The sequence below is a fragment of the Pleurodeles waltl genome, chromosome 2_1, assembly GCF_031143425.1.
Source record: "Pleurodeles waltl isolate 20211129_DDA chromosome 2_1, aPleWal1.hap1.20221129, whole genome shotgun sequence".
Taxonomy (NCBI): Eukaryota; Metazoa; Chordata; class Amphibia; order Caudata; family Salamandridae; genus Pleurodeles; species Pleurodeles waltl.
The window spans coordinates 680,124,057-680,144,416 of NC_090438.1; the positions used below are offsets into that span (position 1 = coordinate 680,124,057).

Consider the following 20,360-nt stretch of genomic DNA (forward strand, 5'->3'; position numbering starts at 1 on the left):
CCTGTATATTCCTCGTGGTTGAGCAATTCATTTAATTGAGTCTGCTGACCATGCTGTTTCCAGGCCTGTTACTTGGGCATTCCTTCGCTGGTCCTATCAGACTGCCCCTCTGTTTTTAGCTGTGTGGCGGGCTGCCTGGATCGCTTGCACTAAGTTCTGCACCTGACAGGGCCGCCCATGTTTTCATTGCTCTAATGTTGCCAACTTGGGGGATTTAAACTGCTGAGCAGCCATGACCCCAATCAACTCTCCCAGGTCGCAGCCTTATCTCCTCACTCCGCGCACGTAGTGTCTCGTCAAGAGCTGTGACCATCACTGCTGAACCAGAGATCCAACCCTCTTCCAGAACTCTGTCTGCCTCTGCCGGCAGTCACTCTTCCTGGGCTGCAGCACTTGACTCCCAGGCCCACACTCACATCTTGAGCACAGTTGTGGCTATTATCCATCTTACTGTGCCATGGGGTGTCACATATGCATGCAAATATGTCACTTGTATAGTTTTTTTTTTTGCTCAGGCCCTACTAGTATCTATTTGTGGTCTGGCATGTAGTATCTATACGCGGGCAGATTAGGGTGACCAGATTTTAAAAAGCAAAAATCGGGACAGGCCAAACATTAAAGCAGGACAAAAGCCTTTAGCCTCTGAAAACTTGGACTGTCTCAGAAAATCTGGGATGTCTGGTCACCCAAGCGCAGCGTTCTTCCAGGAATAAGTCCGGTGCCACAGGGCTAGCACCAGAAGTGAAGTGTATGGTTGGGCATCTTTGTAGGCCACACCCCCCACGTGCTTTGTACGATAATACTACTGAATATCAAAGGCAGAAATACCATCAAATAACAATATTGTGGACAAAATATTGCAGACAAAAATGTCTAAAAGTACATATCTATATATGTTTACTATTCCTAACTCCACACCTACATACTTTGAAGGTACATTTCCATATATATATATATATATATGTGTGTATGTGTGTGTGTGTGTGTGTGTGTTTTTCAAGGTACAAATCTTTGGAGTTAGGTATAGAAAAATCCACTTAGTTTTGATATTTTAGTTTCAATATTTTGTCCTCGATATCTCCATGCCCTGATATCCTGTCTTCAATATACAGGGTCCACACCATCTTGAATATTTTGTGAAGTTAGCACTGGCTGCACATTACTATAGAAGCAATTCGAAATAACCATCACCAAACTGTCAGTGTGAAAGAGACTTTCTGTAGCAGATCATTGCCTACAAACCTGTGATCATAATTTGGTCCTAATAACCTTAGCCCTATCAGTTTTTACTCACACAAGTGGGCAAGTTTCTGAGTTCTCTCTGATGACCACAGGCATTTCTTCTCTCCCTACCAACACTATACCTACTGCGGGGTGAAAGTACAATAAGTAGTGAGGCAGCATGCAGACAGGTTTGAGGTCTATCCCTACTAGATCACCTAAACGTATACCTACACATGGTCTTTCCATAGAGTCCATGTCTGGAAAGCAATTGGTATTCGTGGCTGTGGGTCAGTGTATGAAGAATATCCTCTCCCATGGGTAGTGAAGCAGATGGCCATAATGTAGCCTAATCTCACCTACCAGGGTTGGTAACTCTAAATGTGGTGACCAGCAGGACATTGAATCCATACTCACTACAAAGAAATTAACAGACCCTTTTTCCAGTGAATCCTCTCCAGTCTATACAGCTGATGATGAAGAGGGGCTGCAACACAAGTGAGTATGAGAAATCTGCCAACTAGTTGCTCAGGTCTGGCCTGGTGCCAGTCTGTCCAGCCCACTGGCACATCCTCCAGGAGGCTCCCTCCCACCTTTTTAGGATTCATTCCGCTGGGAGATCTTCGATTCCTCCTGCCCCCAGTGCTTTAAATGGGCCGGTACTCTCCGGTACTGAGTAACGGCACTTTTTTATTTTGAGAGGGAGAGTACCGGCATATCTCAAGAAAAACGTTATACTTTTAATTGGAGAGTACCGGCACTTCTCAGAAACAAGCAGGTACTCTGGTACAGAGTACCTGCACTTCTATTGTCCATTTAAAGCACTGCCTGCCCCCATACAATGTTGACTGAGACAAGGCTCTGGACTGCTAAATTTCCACAGAAGGCATACATTCGCTCAACAGCCACACAAGAATGCAGGAATGCACCAATCGTATCACCACAGGCGCTGTCACTTGTTACAGATTTGCTTCTAGGCAACCCCAATTACGTCACCCTTCCTTCCTGACAAGTGATATATCTTTGCACTTCCTCCTGCTGCTCCAAAATGGTGACTTGCATAGCTGCCTGCAAACCAAATACATTTTCTACAATAACTTTCTGCACACTCACCTAAGGCAGTATGGAAGGCAGCCCTACTACAGCATGGTGTATTTATCATGTAAAATGGCACGAACCAATGGAAACAGTCAAAATCTATAAGATATGGATCGAAAATCATTATGCCCATAGTAATGCACAAACCAGTGTACATTGTTTGCAAACTGTACCAAATTCTCGTGTGAACCGACTGCTAAATACTTGCAACAGCTAATGTAGTCAGTCATCAAGCAAGAAGAGGTTGGCATACGGAAGTGCCTGTCTGTTTTCTGTTTTTTCCTTATGGGATCCGTCCAATTCACACAGATGAACTGAGTGGCCACCAACCCCTCATGGCCCTGATTTCTCATTGGAACCTCATTCTGAGTAAAAGTTGCTACAGTGGGGGTAAATCAGTGCCAACGAGTCCAGTAACAGAGATTCTGATTTCCAAGTTCGAAGCCTAAAGCATATTTTTCAAGAGGGCAGGTTGCACCTTAACACAGTACGTGGATTTGCATTTCCCACCCAGAACCGGAAAGGTTAATAACTTCACGCATTTGCTCAATCTATGAGTCTTGTGCCAATTATCAGATTTAGCTATAGCCCAGGAGAAGTTTGATTGGGGGCCTTATACTACGTGCTTCGTTAGGCACGTAGAGGACTAGCAATAATTGTTTCAATCAGGTAGTAAGTCATGAAACCTTAACCCATGCATGTTATTCTTTCCATAACACTCACAGAAATACCAGACTGTGAAATAGTAAATACTTTTATTAGTTTTATTACTTATGGTTACATCAAACATGAACATTTTGTAAAAGTTTACCAGACAACATTTTTATAAAAAGCATAATACATGAGAGTGTCAATTATACAGAAACTAGAGTGTGGGACCAGCCCAGTCTAAGCTCTTAAAATAATAATTGTATTCAAATACAAATGTTTGTTTCATCTAGTTAAATAATTCAAGCTAAATAGTAAAATGCACCAACTGTAGATTAAAAGGTATGAATATAAGGCACTGTATTTAATGTAGAAAATAGTTCGCAGTGAACCAGTCTACACATAGGGTCAACAGGAATTAAGTTGAGTGGCCTGGAATATAAGTATGAACTGGTTTTCATATTGTTGGCTGCAATAAAACATTCTCACTACATAGAAATTAATAAAAATCCAGTTTACCGTGACATCTTTGAACTAACTGTGCCATTCTGAACATAATGTGACAAATTGTGCATGTGCAACAAATTAGCATTCAGGCTTCAAAATATGTCACTTGAATTTAAAGCGGTAGGCCCATAGTAGAGCTTATGACTTACGTCAATGATTGCTTTATCATGTTATATTTATCACAAAGAACGTAAACACGAAACAGTTACCTAAAATACATATTAATGGAGCTAGATACAGTCAGATGGATGTTTGGAAGTCCGTCTCTCAGTCCTAAAGGTGGGCTGGCGTTTGGACGAGTGTTGAATAACATAAGTGATATCACAAATGGCTCTTTTCCCATGCATCCGATGTCGTGGTTTTGCTTGTCATTTTAAGTGGGCCAGGGCCTTGCGTACCCTTGCCTGTATTTTTTTATGAGTACTTCAATCAAGCTCATTGTTTTTCATCCTTGGTAGTAGACAGAAGGTGTACTTCAAATTCTGTATCACACTTCCTACTAAATATTAGCAATGCAGTTTTACTTTATACCCTCCTAGTGTCTTTTAGCATTCGACCTATCCTTTCCCTAAAACACAAGGATGGAAGTGTGATACCGGCCGACAGCAGCAGAAAAGTAGCCTTGCCATTGGCAGCGGTACTGCTAAGAGCTATGTTGTTACAAGGGGAGAAATTTATTTAATTTGCTTTTGTGTAATTATACAAAATTCCATAAGAACTGATAAATTATGCAAAATCCACACGCTGCATTTTGCTCTATATTTATTATAAAATGCACCCCATGTTCATTTTGGAGGCGAGAATGCATTTCAGACTAAACAATTGCACAAAAAACACATACACCATCAATAACCGCTGCTAGCATTCAGGTTGTTCACATTATTCTGTTGCTCCTGCATAGCATAATGGCATAATTGTGTGAATTTTGTATAAAAAAACATAATCTGAAATCTGTGAAATTAAGCAAGATTACACCAATGTAATGGACATTTTGCCCAGCGGTAGTTGTTTCCCTTCTGGACCAGTTCGGGGAACTTGATGGTGGTAGCCTGATGACATCGGTGCATGTTTGACTAAACGTAGGATTCACCCCAACGCCACAGACGGACATGCAGTCTGCTGTTGGAGGAATGGTAGTGCCTCTCTGCATAGCGGTTTAACTTTAGTCTTAGTCAGAGCCAGCAGGGTCAGTCACTGCCAAATTACAAACCGGCAAAGGCTGAGCTGGTTCTGTAAAAAAAAATATCAGATGATGCCAGATGGTGTTGCTGTTGTGTCTCAGGGAGTCACTTGCAGGTATGTGGAATGGGATGCCCTGCTGATCCTTCTGCAAGCAGGAGGAAGTCCGTCCTCTAACTCCAGTTAATGCAGAGTAGAAATGGTTAATACTGAGTGTGGAAGTACTCGGTCTCTGAGCCTGATCAAGCAGTTTGCTGCTGGTGTCCTCTGGGCAAAATGAATGATTATGCAGTTTAGGTTCTACATGTCGAATTCTGGCTGCTGATTCTCAATGTCTCTATAGATTTTTAATGTTATTTTACAAGAATTCATCTAAAGGAGCGCACAGATTCCTAGGAGACACGTATTTTCTGGAAATGTGGAACCACGGTTTACGCTGGACGAAGGCTGATCATGAGAATTTGACAAACCTTAAACATAAAGATCAATGCCAAACCGCTGGTCCATTTTTCAGAGACACTGATTAGTAGGACACTTTTGAAAGTATTAACACTTATAAGATGAACATTGGATGATTTGGACTAAGCTACCAGTAAAATTTTGTTAACTAGGTAGCTAAATTCTAAGTCTGTGCTGGGAATGTCCAGTACCTATTATTTGCCTCTGATCTCTCCTACAGAGAGCTTAAGGTGTGGTTGGACCTTCCTGTTGTGCCTGAGCAAACCAAATAAGGCAGGCCATCCAAGAGTAACTAAGAGGATCTCCTTCGGCCTGTGGACATTTAGCTCCTTTGTCTCAGACGCCTGCAGCTGCCTAAATTTCTTGTACGACCTCGTTTTCATACCATCTCAATTAGAACTGCAAAAGCAGCAATTACAATTATTTTATAAGCTCCTCTACTCGTTTTTTCAGTGACTCTAAGGCTCCGCCCTTAATCACAATGATGAAGAACAATTCATTGTAATGATTTAGCGTGTTGCTCAATTACTAAGAAGAGTCAGTTCATAATATGGATTTTATACTTCTATGTACTTGCTATTTTTAAGAACTGCTAAATTCTATAACATAACATGACCCTGGGCATTGTTTTATATCGTCTGTGGCAGACTTTCAGTGACTCGAAAGTACACCAACCGGGTATTTTTGCACTTGCATACTTTCCAAAGAACATTGTGCTCACGTGGTTTTCTTACCGTGCATGCAAAAATCGGTCCAATTTCAAAAGCAGAGTTTCTGAGCTAACTAAGGAGACCATTCTGTCATCCGATTGTGATCTGACAAGTTCTTCTGCTGAAGAAAGTATTTTTTTTCTTTGCAGTAATACATTCATTTTGATGGCACAGAATGCTGCTTCCACTAGTACCCTGGGTTTCCTGTCTGCTCGTGCATTGTTACACATGCTGATTTAGCACGTTGGGTCACAAAATATTTTTGGCTAGCATAATTATATATGCTTGGAGTTAAGTAAGGTTCTACACGGTGCAAACATCTTTTACCACCATATTATATTCCAGATATTTTACATATTTGTTGTGTTGCTTTGTATTATGGTTGTGATGGGTTGTTTGTGGTGTTGTATTTTTGTAATGCATCGTTGCGCTTTGTTGTTTTGTACAGTGGTTCTTGTGTGTTCACTATTTTGTTGTGCTATGCCTTTTATGTTTCAGTTGTGGCGTTTGTTGCTTTGTGGTATGTTATTGTGTTAGGAGCTGTTGTTTACTTTAGGGATGTCAATTCAGCAACGTTTCCACTCAAAAGCAGCACATTCCTTTAAGTCTCTACTGCCAAGAAAACACTGTCCAGTCCTGCCAAGTTTTCTGGGTTCATGCGTGATGTGCTGCTCCAGGCCAGGTTTTTTCTTTGAATTCTAGGACTTGTAGCTTTGTTTATTCCATTAAAAAAAGACCTAAAAGTCCCATAATTCAAATGAAAAAACCTGGACTGGAGCAGCACATCACGCATGGATCTGGGAAACTTGGCAGCTACTGCTAATGTAAAGGTAGCATAATACCACTGCCCCCGCTCTTCAGTTAAGACACTAGTCAACCACCCAAACAGTAGCAAAAAACTATCTTAAATTAACACTAACAGTGCTAACCTTATGTAATTTGAAATTACAGCACTGCCGCCAGAGATCCACTAGATTCTTATAAATGTAAACATTAAGATCACTTTCTATATGTTCAGTAGTGAACCGTGAAAGAAAGGGGTGTGGGGTAGTCACTGATAAAGCTAACCTATCCTTCCTGAATATTGAGCAGAGTTCCATAAATACCACAGAATGGTGCTGTAAAATGGCCATAATTTTGCAGTTTTGCAAATATTAGGAAATCCAGATTTAAAAGCAATAGAAAGGGGTTCCATTTACTTGCATCGTGTGCTAAACAAATGTACAAATGTAAAATAACAATTACATATTCTACTCCCCGCAGATAGTTCATGGCAGACCTCTAACTCTGCATTATACTGAAGAGGCTGAATTGCATAAATTGAGAGAAAAATCCAATTAGACAACTAGAGAAGGAAAACTAATAATGAATTGGGAAGAAATAATACTATTTTACACAGAAACGAGGAAATATGTCTTGCATGTACAATTTTTGGTAAGACGAGTTATAAGCATAAAGCACCTGCTTGAAAACTACAAGCGATAGCTGTCAAACATGGCCCTGAAGCTAAACAGAGATATTGTTCCAGTCCAGCAATGTATGCGATATGTCACCCTGCAATGGACTTTCGTTCTCACTGTACTCCTAGAGGTTGTTGGTTTATTAATTGAACCGTTTCATTCAGTAACAAAATTAACATTACATTTATATAGAACTTTATAACCCTGATGTGGCTCCGAAGCGTACTGGGGACTAGTAGCATGCTACACCAAACGGAAGTACCTGGTTTGAAAGTCCCTGAAATGCAGTGCCGTCTATGTGTGAAATGTTTTGGTGTCATGCGTGACTGATCAGAGATTTGTCAACAGACGTTTTCCACTTGAAGGAACTGTATATAATTTAATGATGAAATACTATTTAATTGTCATGACAAAATGGAAAAAAAACATTCTATTCAAGTGTCCATTTTTCTATCTGTGAAGACAGGAGCCTAAAGGTCTTGGGACCCACATTCGGCCATTTCAAGGTCCATTACCCCTAGATGTCATTAAAAGCCCGCCATTTTGTTTAACCCTCTTCCCCACGTGCAAGAACAAATACAGCCAGGGCCAGCCCAACCTCCTTGACCCCACAGATTGAATCTATGAGTCTGATTTACCAGAAAGTGGAATTCACTAACCATCATATCAACCAGAAAAAGACTGACAGTATCAATACTCCTGACAATAACATTCAGCCCCAACAGACTGTCACTTGTATGGGAAAATATCCAAATTAATGTTTAGCAGTAGAATACGTCTTTAAAATGTCTTGATACTTATTTGCGTTGCCACTTTTGATAAACCGGGCCGTAGCCTGACAAGCCGGTTACCATTCAACCATAGGAGGTTTGACAGGAGTGCGACCACACCTTATTAGTAAGAATCATGGCTACTCCTTCATTTCCATTTCACCGTAAACATGGCCTTGATTTCAAATTTCACTTCGTAGCAATAATCGGTTTCTTTCACAATGCGACTATTCTAGATTTTTTTGTTATTTTTTTCGAAATAAGATACTTTTAACATTCCCTTAAAAATTGTTTTGATGAAGTAAGCGTTCAGTCGCAAAATCCCGCTATTAACAGTGACGAGTCGGTTCCTCTTCAAGTACACCACGCAGAGCACGGGCTGTCAACAGCATTGTCGGTTCATCGGGGAAGCCTGCTTCCCGAGTTTAACTGCGCCATTGTTGCCATTCTCATGAGGCTCCAAGGGCGGAATCCGCCGACCTGAAAAGTATACGCATAAGATTTTATTTAACATTACACATCAACATTTTTTTTTTATATGCAAGTTTCTATTAACGAACATTGACATGTAACATAATTTCCAAAGAGGGAGCACAGGGACTATGGGGCATATTTATGACTATTAGTCTAATTAAAAAAAAATTACACAAAACTAGGAGATTGGAGCCCCAACCGATGTCCATAAGGACGAAGTCCCCCTTTGTTTCTGGCACTTATTTTGCCACCTTTGAGTCGCCCGTTTTTTACGCCCATGATTTCTTCTCATTTCGCCTCATCTCGGGAGATGTAAGGTTTTGGTGCGTCCCCAGGTTTACATGCTTTTGGTTTGGCATAGGAAAACCCACTGCTATGCCCACAGAACACCTCCCTGGCGCAGAGAGAGATAGGCAAGGTAAGGGCTTGTGCTGCCTTGCTACTTAGCTATTAGGCCATTCAAAGGCACACAAAGTGGCTTTGCATGGCCTCATAGATATGAGTGAGAGGTTTGCGCCGCTGAATCACAAAAAGCAACACAACGGCAGCGCAAGCCTCTCATAAATATGCCCCTGTGTGCCACAACATGTGTTACTTTTACACACGAAGGCTTTTTTTATATGAAATGAAGACCTTGCTATCAAAGGGACCTTAATGATAGGGCCTTTATATTATATTTAAATATAATTTACAGCTTTATAGAGAGAGAACAGAGCTCAGAGGCATTAAAGCGCTTTCCAAAAGGGGGGCCATGTTACTAGTATGAAAGTAAAGGAACACTAGTACATGTAAATCAAGAAATAATAGCAATACTACATTAAATATGCCATGAAGAAAAGAAAATGGTAAATGTAACATGTGAAATGTTATTGTGAAATTCCAACTTGATGTACACAATCTTGTTGTTTGTCTCACAACTCCTCACGGTGGCCCAGATTTACAAAGAAATCATGCAACGCTGCATTGAACAGAAGCATGACAGTGTCATATGTACTAAGATGTGGTGTAATTCTTCTCTGTACCCGCACTGAGGCACTCTAATGCATTGAGCAGAAGAGAGCAGGACAATGCCATATCTACTAAAATGTGGCGTAATTCTGCTCTGTACCCGCACTGGTGCAAAGTCTATGTAAATCTGGGCTGTAATATACTGCACTCCATTGTTTCTAGCAAGGTTTAAGCTACAAAAATACTAATACATACATAAATGCGTACAAGATAATGAGGAGCCTCTCTGAATAGGAAAATGTACAGATGAACAAAAGTAGCCAGAGAAGTGTAAAATAAGTCTTAGGGTCTGGTTTAGAGTTTGGTGAATGGGTTACTCTGTCACAAACGTGATGGATATCCCATCTGCTGTATCATAATTTTCATAGGATATTACGGAATCGTAATACAGCAGACGGAATTTCGGTCATGTTTGTGACGGAGTAACCCCATCTGCCAAGCTCTAAATCGGGACCGTAGAAGTGAGAGCTTGGTACATAAGGCAGATGCCAACACATAAGAAGCCTTCATTAGAGCATGGAGCGGCGAGAAAAAGATGGGGTAGCAGCTAAAGCTCGAAGAAGATGTGGGTGTGCAAAATGGAGAGGCCACAGGGTTAAAGACACATGGAGAATAGTGGTGACCACAAAGGAGCTTCAGGAAAACCAGGTTATGAGGAACGTTAGTTAGGTAGTTAGAGGAAACAAGTTCCAACATGTCTATGAAAAAGAAGGGCTTTCAAAGACTTTTGAATATTGCAAAAGGAGTAGCATGGCATGTAGAGCAAGCAAAAGAAGCAAAAATAATCCCACATTCTAGTAACACTACATGATAAGCCTTGGGTCATGGTGTGTTTTGTTTTTTAATGCCAGATGCTTTGGAAGGAAGGGAAGATTCTGCACTCTGGACAGACTGTGTCCATCATGAATGTTAAACTTCTTGTTCAAGTAAAAGGGGAGGGGTTGTGTGCAAAACCCCCTGAGTGATGCAAACAATTTTGGAGCACTCTTAGCTTTTCTGGGAAACCCATTGGAGTTTGGGTGACATGGCCAACTGGGTTTCTGGTGACACTGTTGGCCTGCACATTTTACGCTGCCCTCAGTTGTGTGAAGTGCACTTCCAGGAATCAAGTAAAGAGAGTTTTGCTATAATCAAGTCCTGACAACTCAAGTGGTTGCACTACAGTGTCAGGGGTGTAGTTTGGTCAGTATGATTTGAGGGGGTGAGTTTCAGATTTCCTAACAATCACGTTGGGACATCTTGTTAATACACATATGACGAGTAGGACATGAAGAGGGTTAAAGGGGCAGTGGAAAGAGAGGAGTGCAGATTGTTAGAGACACTTAAAATGCAATATTTTTCAAACTAATCAACATTTTATAAGACCTTCAAAACATAGATGAGAGAGAGACAGTGTGTGTGTTTTTGTCAGCGTGGGCATATAAAAAAATCCCAGATAAAATCCGACAAACACTTCACATTACCAGACTGAAAGCACTTGTACCCAACTATTTACTACAATAGAATGCATTTTTAGAGGGATGTAACACCCCAAACACCCCTCCTGAGCTATGCCCTTGCATAGTGTAAAAGGTCATACTCCGGTAAGAACTCTCAGATCCCCTGTAGCAATCTCAGTTGGAAATGTACCTGCTTAGCCTTAGCATTAATTTGAGATTGGAGGTTAAGGGTGATTCAGGCTTTGGCCATTAGCCTGCCAGTCCACAACATTTAGAACCCCCCATCTGTCTGGCAGCGATCTCTGTGTCTATAAAGTATCCTTTGATGAGTCAAGTGCACTGCGGGCACAAGCTGAAGGCTGAGCTACCACCATATTCTTTGGTTCGCAAAAAGAGTCAAAGATGCTATCAAGCAGTGATTTTCCTCCCTTTGTGTCAGTGTAATTGTTTTCTGCCCTGGTCCGTCATGCTCTGCCCAGGGAGGCAAAGTCAGTGCTTAGCTACACCCTAATAGAGAGTGGTTACCTCCAATGTGAGCCAGAAGTTCTAGGCCCTGGGTCTAATGTCCTCTGTCTCATGGATTGCTGGGTCAAGGGTTTCGGACAGTGGGGCCACTGAAGGCTTTGCAGTTGCAAACCTGGTAGTACCCTTACTTCTTAACCGGGCAAGAAACATGGAGTACAGCAGGATTCCCACCAATTAATTGTGAAGGAATCTTCTCCAGTAAACTCTCAATCACTCAATCTTTCTTCACTAATAAAGCCCAATGACTTTACAAAGATTTGGCACTGCTAATGACATTACAATATTACAGCAGTCGGACTGACTGCTGTAATATTGTAATGTCATGCTTAAAACTTATTTTTTCTTCAGTTACCTAACACATTTAAACGCAGCTGTACAAATACGGACTGTATTTGTACAGCTGCGTTTAAATGTGTTAGGTAACTGAAGAAAAAATACGTTTTAAGCATGTTGCACACACACCTCACAAATGGCCCCATCCCAGCACGCCAAGGGACGCTATGCATTAAAGACAGGTACCTTGTAACCGCGAGAAACGAAGATCTTCCTTAGCGGCATATGAGGATCACTCTGTGCATACACAGAGGAAAGAAACGTAGTGTTATGGAGGCTCAATGTTAGAGACTGTGTTCCTGATTCTGGACTAAACCTTACTCCTGTTACAACAAAGATGTGCCTGGTGTCAACAAACACAGGACAATTTCAACATTCTTAAAACTTCACAGGTGTCATTCTTAATTACCAGTCGTCCCGCACTCACCAAAAATCATCTTTTGCTGTGCAGGCCCTCTGTTATGTTGAGGATACTTGCAGAGACAAGAGTAAAGTATCCAGACAACAACAAACATAAGAAGCAGTGGCCAATAACCTATTGGTATTGCCAATGTTTTTTTAAAGATGCTGCACAGCAGCACAAGCTTCTGGGCAACGTAACTGAAAGTAACTAAAAACAAAGCACTATGATGTGGCCAGCATTGTCTGTGTCACAGTGTTTTTTTGTTTACTTCAAATCATCTTTCACAGCAGCCCGAGCTGCCATCAACATCTTTAAAAAACATTTACAAAGCCAAATAGCTCTGCACAAGCTATTTAGTTTTGTTAATGTTTTTTAAAGGGAATATGGTGTTACGGCCATAACTGCTGCCTGCAGTAGTGGACAACCAGGTTTGAGTCTCAGCATCAAATCAACATCCAGAGATTCAGAGCAAATCACTTAGGGGGTTATTCTAACTTTGGAGGAGGTGTTAATCCGTCCCAAAAGTGACGGAAAAGTGACGGATTTACCACCAGCCGTATTACGAGTCCATTATATCCTATGGAACTCGTAATACGGCTGGTGGTATATCCGTCACTTTACCGTCACTTTTGGGACGGATTAACACTCCTCCAAAGTTAGAATAACCCCCTTAATCTCCTTGATCCTAAAAATAAAAATTAATGTGTCCTTGTGTAAAGTAAATATTGCTCATGCAAAGTGCTCCAATACCTTCTGGTCTAGTGTGCGCTGTATAAACCTTCTGCAAATGAAATAACAAACAAAAGCAACAAGAGGGAGGGGGCAGGAAACAATGGCAGCAAGGTGAGTGGGTGAAAAAGAATAAAGCAGTGCTCCAATAGACGTGGGTCGTCGCTTTCGTGTTAAACTAAAACAAAGAAATACTTAGCAACGACAAAGAAGGAGGGGGTGGGAGAGACAGGGAAATCAATGAGGACAAGACAGGGGATAGAGAGGGCCTGCAAACACAAGCACTAATGAGAAGTGCTAGGTTTAAAATAGAAAAAAGTACCTCTACTAGCAGCGACCAGTGAAAGGAAACTGGCTGCAAAGACAGGAAACTGTAATTCGTCTAAACTCCATACACGAGCAAAAAGGAAGAACAAAAAGTGGAAGCAGGAAGAGGTCCTAACCAATCAGAAGCAAGGAAATGAGAGTGAGGTGGGAGTCAACCAATGGAAAGTAACAATAAGTATGGGGGCGGGAATTAAGCCAATTTTTAACTTTTTTAATTCACATTAGCTTTTGCTGACAGGGCATGCACGCTATAGGCAAAACCCAAAGATCTCACTCACCTTCCTAAAGAAACAACTCTTTTTATTAGTGGAATGGTGATGAGATGATTAATATTTAACATGGGCTGCAACTGGAGAGTGTTATAGCTCCTGCATCCAGCAGGTCAACATGTTTTCAGTCCTATCCGTGGCCTAAAAAGGTCAGAGGCTTTCATCAGGACCAATATCGAGTATTTCCCTCGAGTAAGTCCCTGCCTTCAGACGAGCACACCCAGCAATCACACATTCAATATCCATATATTGTTACAGCTAGCAAGCTAAGTATTCGCTTCTGAATCAGTGTTCACAAGGTCCTGCACAATAACAAAAAAAAGGGACAATAAATCATAAATGAAATTTGGTGACATATTGACACAGACTTATTGTGACAATGAAAAAAGACACAAGGAGAATGCAGATGTAGCTGGGCCTCCCTTCTCTCTCATTCCCCTGCCCTTGAATACGTGTGGACAATATTGTGGTAACATATACAGAGGAAGACAGTTTTGTCCGGACTCATCCAGAAGGGTGTATTTAAAGAGGCACAGGGAAACATGACTTTGGGGGTCATTACGACCTTGGCGGTCTTTTTGCAAGACCACCGAGGTACCGCCGTGCTGAAGACCGCCAGTGGTGGCGGTCTTCCGCTCGGCGTATTATGACCGTTGGCTGCTCTCCGTCCTTGTTCCGACGGAGAGTCGCCAACAGCCATACTGGCGGGAGGCGGGGAAGTGGAGGTTGCTCCACCTCCACCGCCACGCCAACAGAACACCGCCCAGCGAATCACGTCCTGTGATTCACCGTGGCGGTGTTCTGTTGGCGGTGTGGTGTCGGCGGAGCTGCCCCCATGGCTCCCGTCCCCTCCCGGAGGATCGTCGGACCAGGTAAGTCGATCGTCCGTGAGGGGAGGGGGTGGGGGGGCGTTGTGTGTTGTGTGGGTGCATGGGGGTGCGCGTCTGTGTATGTAGAGAGGGTGTGTGAGTGTGTGTATGCCTGCGGGTATGTCTGTATGGATGTATGCGTGTATGTTTGAATGTGGGTGTGCGTGTATGACTGTGTGTGTGGATGTAGGCATGTATGTTGGCGTGTGTGCGTGTAAGTATGTAAGTATGTAGGTGGTGCCTGCATGCGTGTCATGTGGGTATGGGTGAAGTGATGTTGGGGGTCGGGGTGGGGAGGGGGGCCCTGCCACCTTTGGGGGGGTGGCAGGGGTGGTGGGGGGGGTAGGGGAGGGAGTCAGGGTGGGGGAGACCCCTATCAGTGCCAGGGAAGAAATTCCCTGGCACTGATAGTGCTTACCGCCATGGTTTTCATGGCGGTTCAGACCGCTGGAAAACCGCGGTGGTAAGCCGGGTCAAAATACCGCTGGCGGTATAGTGACGGATGCCGGGCTGGAGACCAAGGTCTCCAGCCCGGCGGTAGTCTCCGCCCTGGCGGGCGGAACGGAGAACCTGCGGATGACCATGGCGGTAACCGCCATGGTCATAATACAAAAAAAAAGACCGCCAGCCTGTTGGCGGTCTTACCGCCGGTTCCCCGCCTTCCGCCAGGGTCGTAATGACCCTCTTTGTGTTTTTTCATAGGTCCTGATGAGGTCTAAATTAATTACGGCTGAAACGCATCAACTCATGTAACTCAGACGAGTCTATGTGGTACAAAAGGACTGTGGATTGGTTAATTCTTGAAAACAAGGAGGAAGTAAATGAACAAAGAGTTGTTAGTCTCACTTCCTGCTACACTGGACTAACTCTGAGAGGATTATGAACCAAAGAAATTAACAAACATCCATACCCTCCAAAACATGAGTTAAGGGACAAGGACAGAATATATATGTGTAGTAATTTGTCAATGTGATTTTTATGTATAGTCAATATATGTTTGAATGTATATGTGAAAGTAATATCTGGAAAATACCATATGTACCTTCTTTAGGGTGGGCAGTAAAATAAATTATGTTAAACACAATCATGATATATTCATGTGGACAATGATAAATGATAATCTAACTGTTAAGGAATACCAGAGGTTTTCATCTATCCCTACAGTTTCCATTTTCTCTTTTTAATCATGCAAAGTGGACCTAGGCAGGCAAAATCAGTAGCTGTAGCCACGCCCTTAATAAGGCGTTAGTATCTCCAATGTGACCCAAAAGCTTTAGGTCCTCAGTCCAATGTTCTCTGTCTCATGGATTACTAGGTCAAGCGTTTCTGACAGTGAAGCCTCTGCAGTCCTAAACCTTGTGGTTCCCTCACCTCTTAATGTGTCATGGGACCCAGAGTACAGCAGTTGCGGAGCCCCACCAATTTATGGTTGAAGAATCTGCTCCACTGGATTCTAAATCACTAAGGGCAAGATGTCCCAAAGGGTTTTACCCATTCTGTGTCTATGGGAAAATGTGTTTGTACATATGGCCCTAAATCTTTAATCAAAGATTAAACCCAATGCTTTTGTATTATCAATTACTTTACAATATTACATGAGTCAGTCCAGGACTACACAGTTATGTTTGAATGTGTAAAAGAGATAAAGAGAAACTCAGTTTTACTGTGCTTTGTTTCAAGTGATGGGTTGTGTGTACTCTTGAAGAATCTGCGGTGTGCTGACAGTGTGCAAAATATCTGTGGGACTAGATATCGTGAGATGGAGCTGTGTACACTGGCATAACACCCCTGCATTACTGAAGGCAACACCAAGAGGTTCTGGGTAATAGTTAAAGAAAGTTGTGGCCTAAGTCGACCATGTGGTACTTAGAACATGTGGTGCTCCATGAGGACAAATCTGAGACACACCAGCTAAGGACTACTTCATCAATTCTTCATCCAATTTTGAGGATGTTGTTAAGGATCAATGATTAACTCGGTGGAAGATTGCACAAAGGTTCACAAGAACAAGCAGAGAGTAAAGTTCAGAGTCAAGATTGTGAACTGCACCATCAACAATCTGCATCTCAGTGCTACAACCTTATGTTAAAGCATGACTGAAAATCATCTTAGAAACAAGTATGTTCTCATTCAAACCATCATAACTCATTTTATATTTTAAAAACGGACCGACTGGGGCGGTGTGGACTGGCAAGATGGGCAGTCGGATGCAGAGCCAGAACTTCTCAGCCCCTTACAATTATCCTGCGTAATCCTGCTCAATAGAGTAATTAGTAGCCTGGAATTTGGCTCAACAGAACCCCAGCAACCACATAGTACCCGCAGCTGCCCTGAAATGTATGTGTTGGGCCCTGGATGTGTTGAGGTGAAACTGCGGCTTAGATGCTAGCAGAGCGCAATGAACCAGCAGCTGAGGACAGGCAGTGTGCCATTGAGGGTGTGTGGGACGGCATCAGCGCAGGAGCCCGTAGGCCTGACAGGGACTCCCTGAGAGCATTCCCACACCCCAGGATCTTAAGACGATCCAGTGCAGGCGGACTAGCCAGCAATGACAAGTCATTGGGGGAGGTGGAGAGCCAGCAGCACAGCCGTGACAGGGCCTCATTGGGAGAGAGAACTGCAGAGAAATTATCAAGCGTGGAGCAATGAAGGAGGCTAAAGAGCTCACAACAACTCCTTTGGGAACCTGCTGGGACCTAAGAGGTAACCTAGCGCCAACGACCGGCTACTCATGGATGCAATAGAGGCAGGCCCCGCCCAGTGGCCGGGCCGCCAGGGAGATGCCTAAAACTGCTTGGGACTGTCCATGCCCAGTAAAAAAGTCGACGCTGGCACCACAGAGGTGAAAGCAACAGTGCACAATGAGTGCACCAAGTGAAGAGGAGATGCTCTCTGGGCCCTCTCCGCCTCCCCATTCCCCTGAATGACCTGTGTGGAGGAGGCAGACAAGGGTGGACGTTGGACAACCATAGGCCCACTGAAAGGCCTGGAGGGAGCGGGAACCAAGAGACAGCATGTATTCTGAAGGGTGTGGATGATGGCGAGGGAGGCATCTCGCTGCTGCACCTCCTACAGGAGGGAGATTTGGGAGGCCTAACATGGCGGTGTTTGGCTGGCCCACTGCACAACCTGATAGCCAAGAGACATAAAGGGGGGCCTTCAGGTATGGATGGACGCTAAATGGGCCAGAGAGCAGAAGCAATCTGGGACTGCAGAGACCTAGCTTAGCCTGATGGGAGATGCACGATAACCTAGGACTGTAGCACTATTGGTGTGATCCTTCCGTGCAGCACCAGTTGGGGAAAAACCAGAGGAGAGGACCTGGCAGCCTTGCTACTTTTGGCAACCTCCCTAGAGCGAGTGACACCCATGGCCTGTCAGACGAATAGGTGCACAGAACCAGCAACCTTGAGGCCATCAGGGGGTCAAATACAGCCCTTGAAGGGACAATTCACCCGGTCACAATTGAAGATGTCCTACAGCGTACAGACCTCCGTAAAATAGTGGAGAGAGTGACCGATGTGGTTCATTCCATTGGGGAACTGGATAAGGAAGTTGTTGTTCTTCAGGAGCAGGTCACACAGCTCATAGCTCCTACCAGAATCCTGAAAAATAGGGCGTTGGACCCTGGTGGCAGGTCTCGCCATAGGGTAACTGGAGCAAGCAGCGGGGGAATCGACCAAGTTATTCCTAGAAGAATGGATTCCTAAAACCCCCAGTCAGAAGGGGTTGTCACACATGTTTGCATTAGAAAGAGCACACTGAACCCTGGCAGTGAGGCTTCCACCGGGCCCCCCCAGAGAGTCCTAATGGCACAGATTTTTAATCACCAGAGCAGGGATTGTATCCTCAGGGTGGCCCAGGAAGCAGGAGCACTAAGGTATGAGAATCACAACATTACCATCGGCCCAGATTATACCTGTAAAGTACAGTCGTAAAGAAACTCTTTTCTGGAAGTAAAGCAAAAGCTCAGAAACATGGGACTACCTTATATGTTGATGTTCCCAGCATGGCTCCAAGTGATCTCACATGGCAAGGAAAACAATTTGGAGACACCGGCTAGAACAGTGGGATATTGTGGGATAATGTGCTGTGATGTGATCAGGGGACACTGAGAACAAACCTGGTGAGGAGATTTGGGAGACCCAGAGACACTAGTGGAGGAAATTCGCAGGAGGGCACACTAATGGATGAACAGATGGACTGTAAAGACCCGAGCCATACCATCGCTAGGGTGCATCAGGGCAAACCCCCCTGACCCTTTGGAGACCACTTGCACCCCACAAGAGTAAAGAGGGGTTATTGCCTTTGCTTGTCGATGTGGCCCAAGGGGCCAGTCTGTAAGTACTTGAAGGGTGGAGATGGAGCTGTAGCACTGGAACACAAATGGGACAGTGGTGGAGAGTCCAGGAAATAACTAAGACTTTAAGCAATATGACCGGGAATATGTTGGTTATTCTGAACTCTATGGGGTGTGATATAGGGCTTATTAGGACTGCCAGAGGGAGACCTGGTATGATGCTCTTCCCAGCCTATGGTGGAGCTGCACTGGTATGCCTCAACCCTGCTCATTGTGGAGATTAGCTTAGTAGCCTGTGTGAGCTCTAGCTCAAATATGGTGATTGCCACATAGGGCAAGGAAGTTGGAGGGGTGGAAGTTTTCATTCTAATACAGGTGGTGGGAAAACACGATGATGTGTTGTTGCTGCTATCAACTGTTTACCCGGGGAAGTGAGGTGTGGGATGTGGGGACCAGAGCACATGCTCACTATGTTTATGTTATCTAGTTACAACCACTTTTGCGCAATGCTCAGAGTGTTCACCACTGACTACGATGCTATGGGTGGGGTGAGTGATCAAGTGGGGGACCCTGCCTCCTGGGAAGAGAAGGAGACTGGTGCATCCTCTGCAAAGATACAGAATTATTAAATAATTACATGGAACATCAGGGGCCTGAGAAGTTATATAAAATTACACAGAATTCTGTCCTACCTGAGATGTACTGGGGTAAGCATGGCCTGTTTACAGGAAACTCACCTCATGGAGGAAGAGTTGTGTAGGATTAGGAGGAAATGGAGGGGCCAACTAATTTCCTCGACCCTCTCAATTTATGCTCAAGGGGTGGCGATGTGGGTGGCACATGGGGTACTGTTTAAGCTAACATACTCTGAGTCAGATCCCAGTGGACGATATGTCCTTGTACAGGGGACACTAGATGGCACACAAGTGAGTATCCTGAACATATATGCCCAAAATTTTGATAATCAAGAATTTTTTGTATAAATGTAGACCCTTGTGACTGATGTTATGGCTAGGTGCTTGCTGTGGGTCGTGGACTTCAATTGCGTTCTCGACGCAGAGCTGGATAGATGCACTCCTCGCTACCTCACCAAACCGAGTATGTCGGAGACCTAGTCATGCATAATTAAGGTTGAAAAGACATATGGAGAGAGATGAACCCAACTAAAAGGGAATACTCCAGTTATTCAACTACACATGACATGTACAGTATACTGGTCCTACCCCTGGGGACGGTGGGGATGAGGGCAGAAATACAGCCAGCCACTTATTTAGGCTGTTACCTGTGAGATCACTCTCCCCCTTCTGCTAACCTGGAGAGGCACTGGGTGGTCTGAGGGACTAGTGTACTGGCGATTGCGATGGATGTCCTACTTGAAGCATAACTTAGACAAATGTTAGGAGAGGCTTTAATGGATGCCTGGCAGGAAACTGGGGATCTACTGCTAGCAGAACTGCAAAATGGTGGGCGCTGAAGGCAGTCATGAGGATGGAGTGCATGGGCAGGGTGTATGGTATCCAGAGACAATTACAGGTTGAGTTGCGTGAAACAGAGAAAAAAATTGCAGACATACAGCGAAGGGATATGGAAACCTGGGACAAAGGTGAGACATTAATGGGAATCAAATAGCAG

General features: G+C 43.7%; 1 protein-coding gene across 2 annotated transcripts in view; it reads right to left on the reverse strand.

The window, feature by feature from the left end:
• Nucleotides 1-3,055: 3,055 nt before the first annotated feature.
• The window catches only part of RAB31 (RAB31, member RAS oncogene family), a 327,089-nt gene continuing 309,784 nt past the window's right edge, over nt 3,056-20,360 (reverse strand). For both annotated transcript variants that reach the window (XM_069216539.1, XM_069216531.1), the window contains exon 7: nt 3,056-8,532. In XM_069216539.1, coding sequence (XP_069072640.1) covers nt 8,435-8,532 — 98 coding nt within the window. In that variant the 3' untranslated portion in view covers nt 3,056-8,434. The remainder of the gene's footprint in view (nt 8,533-20,360) is intronic.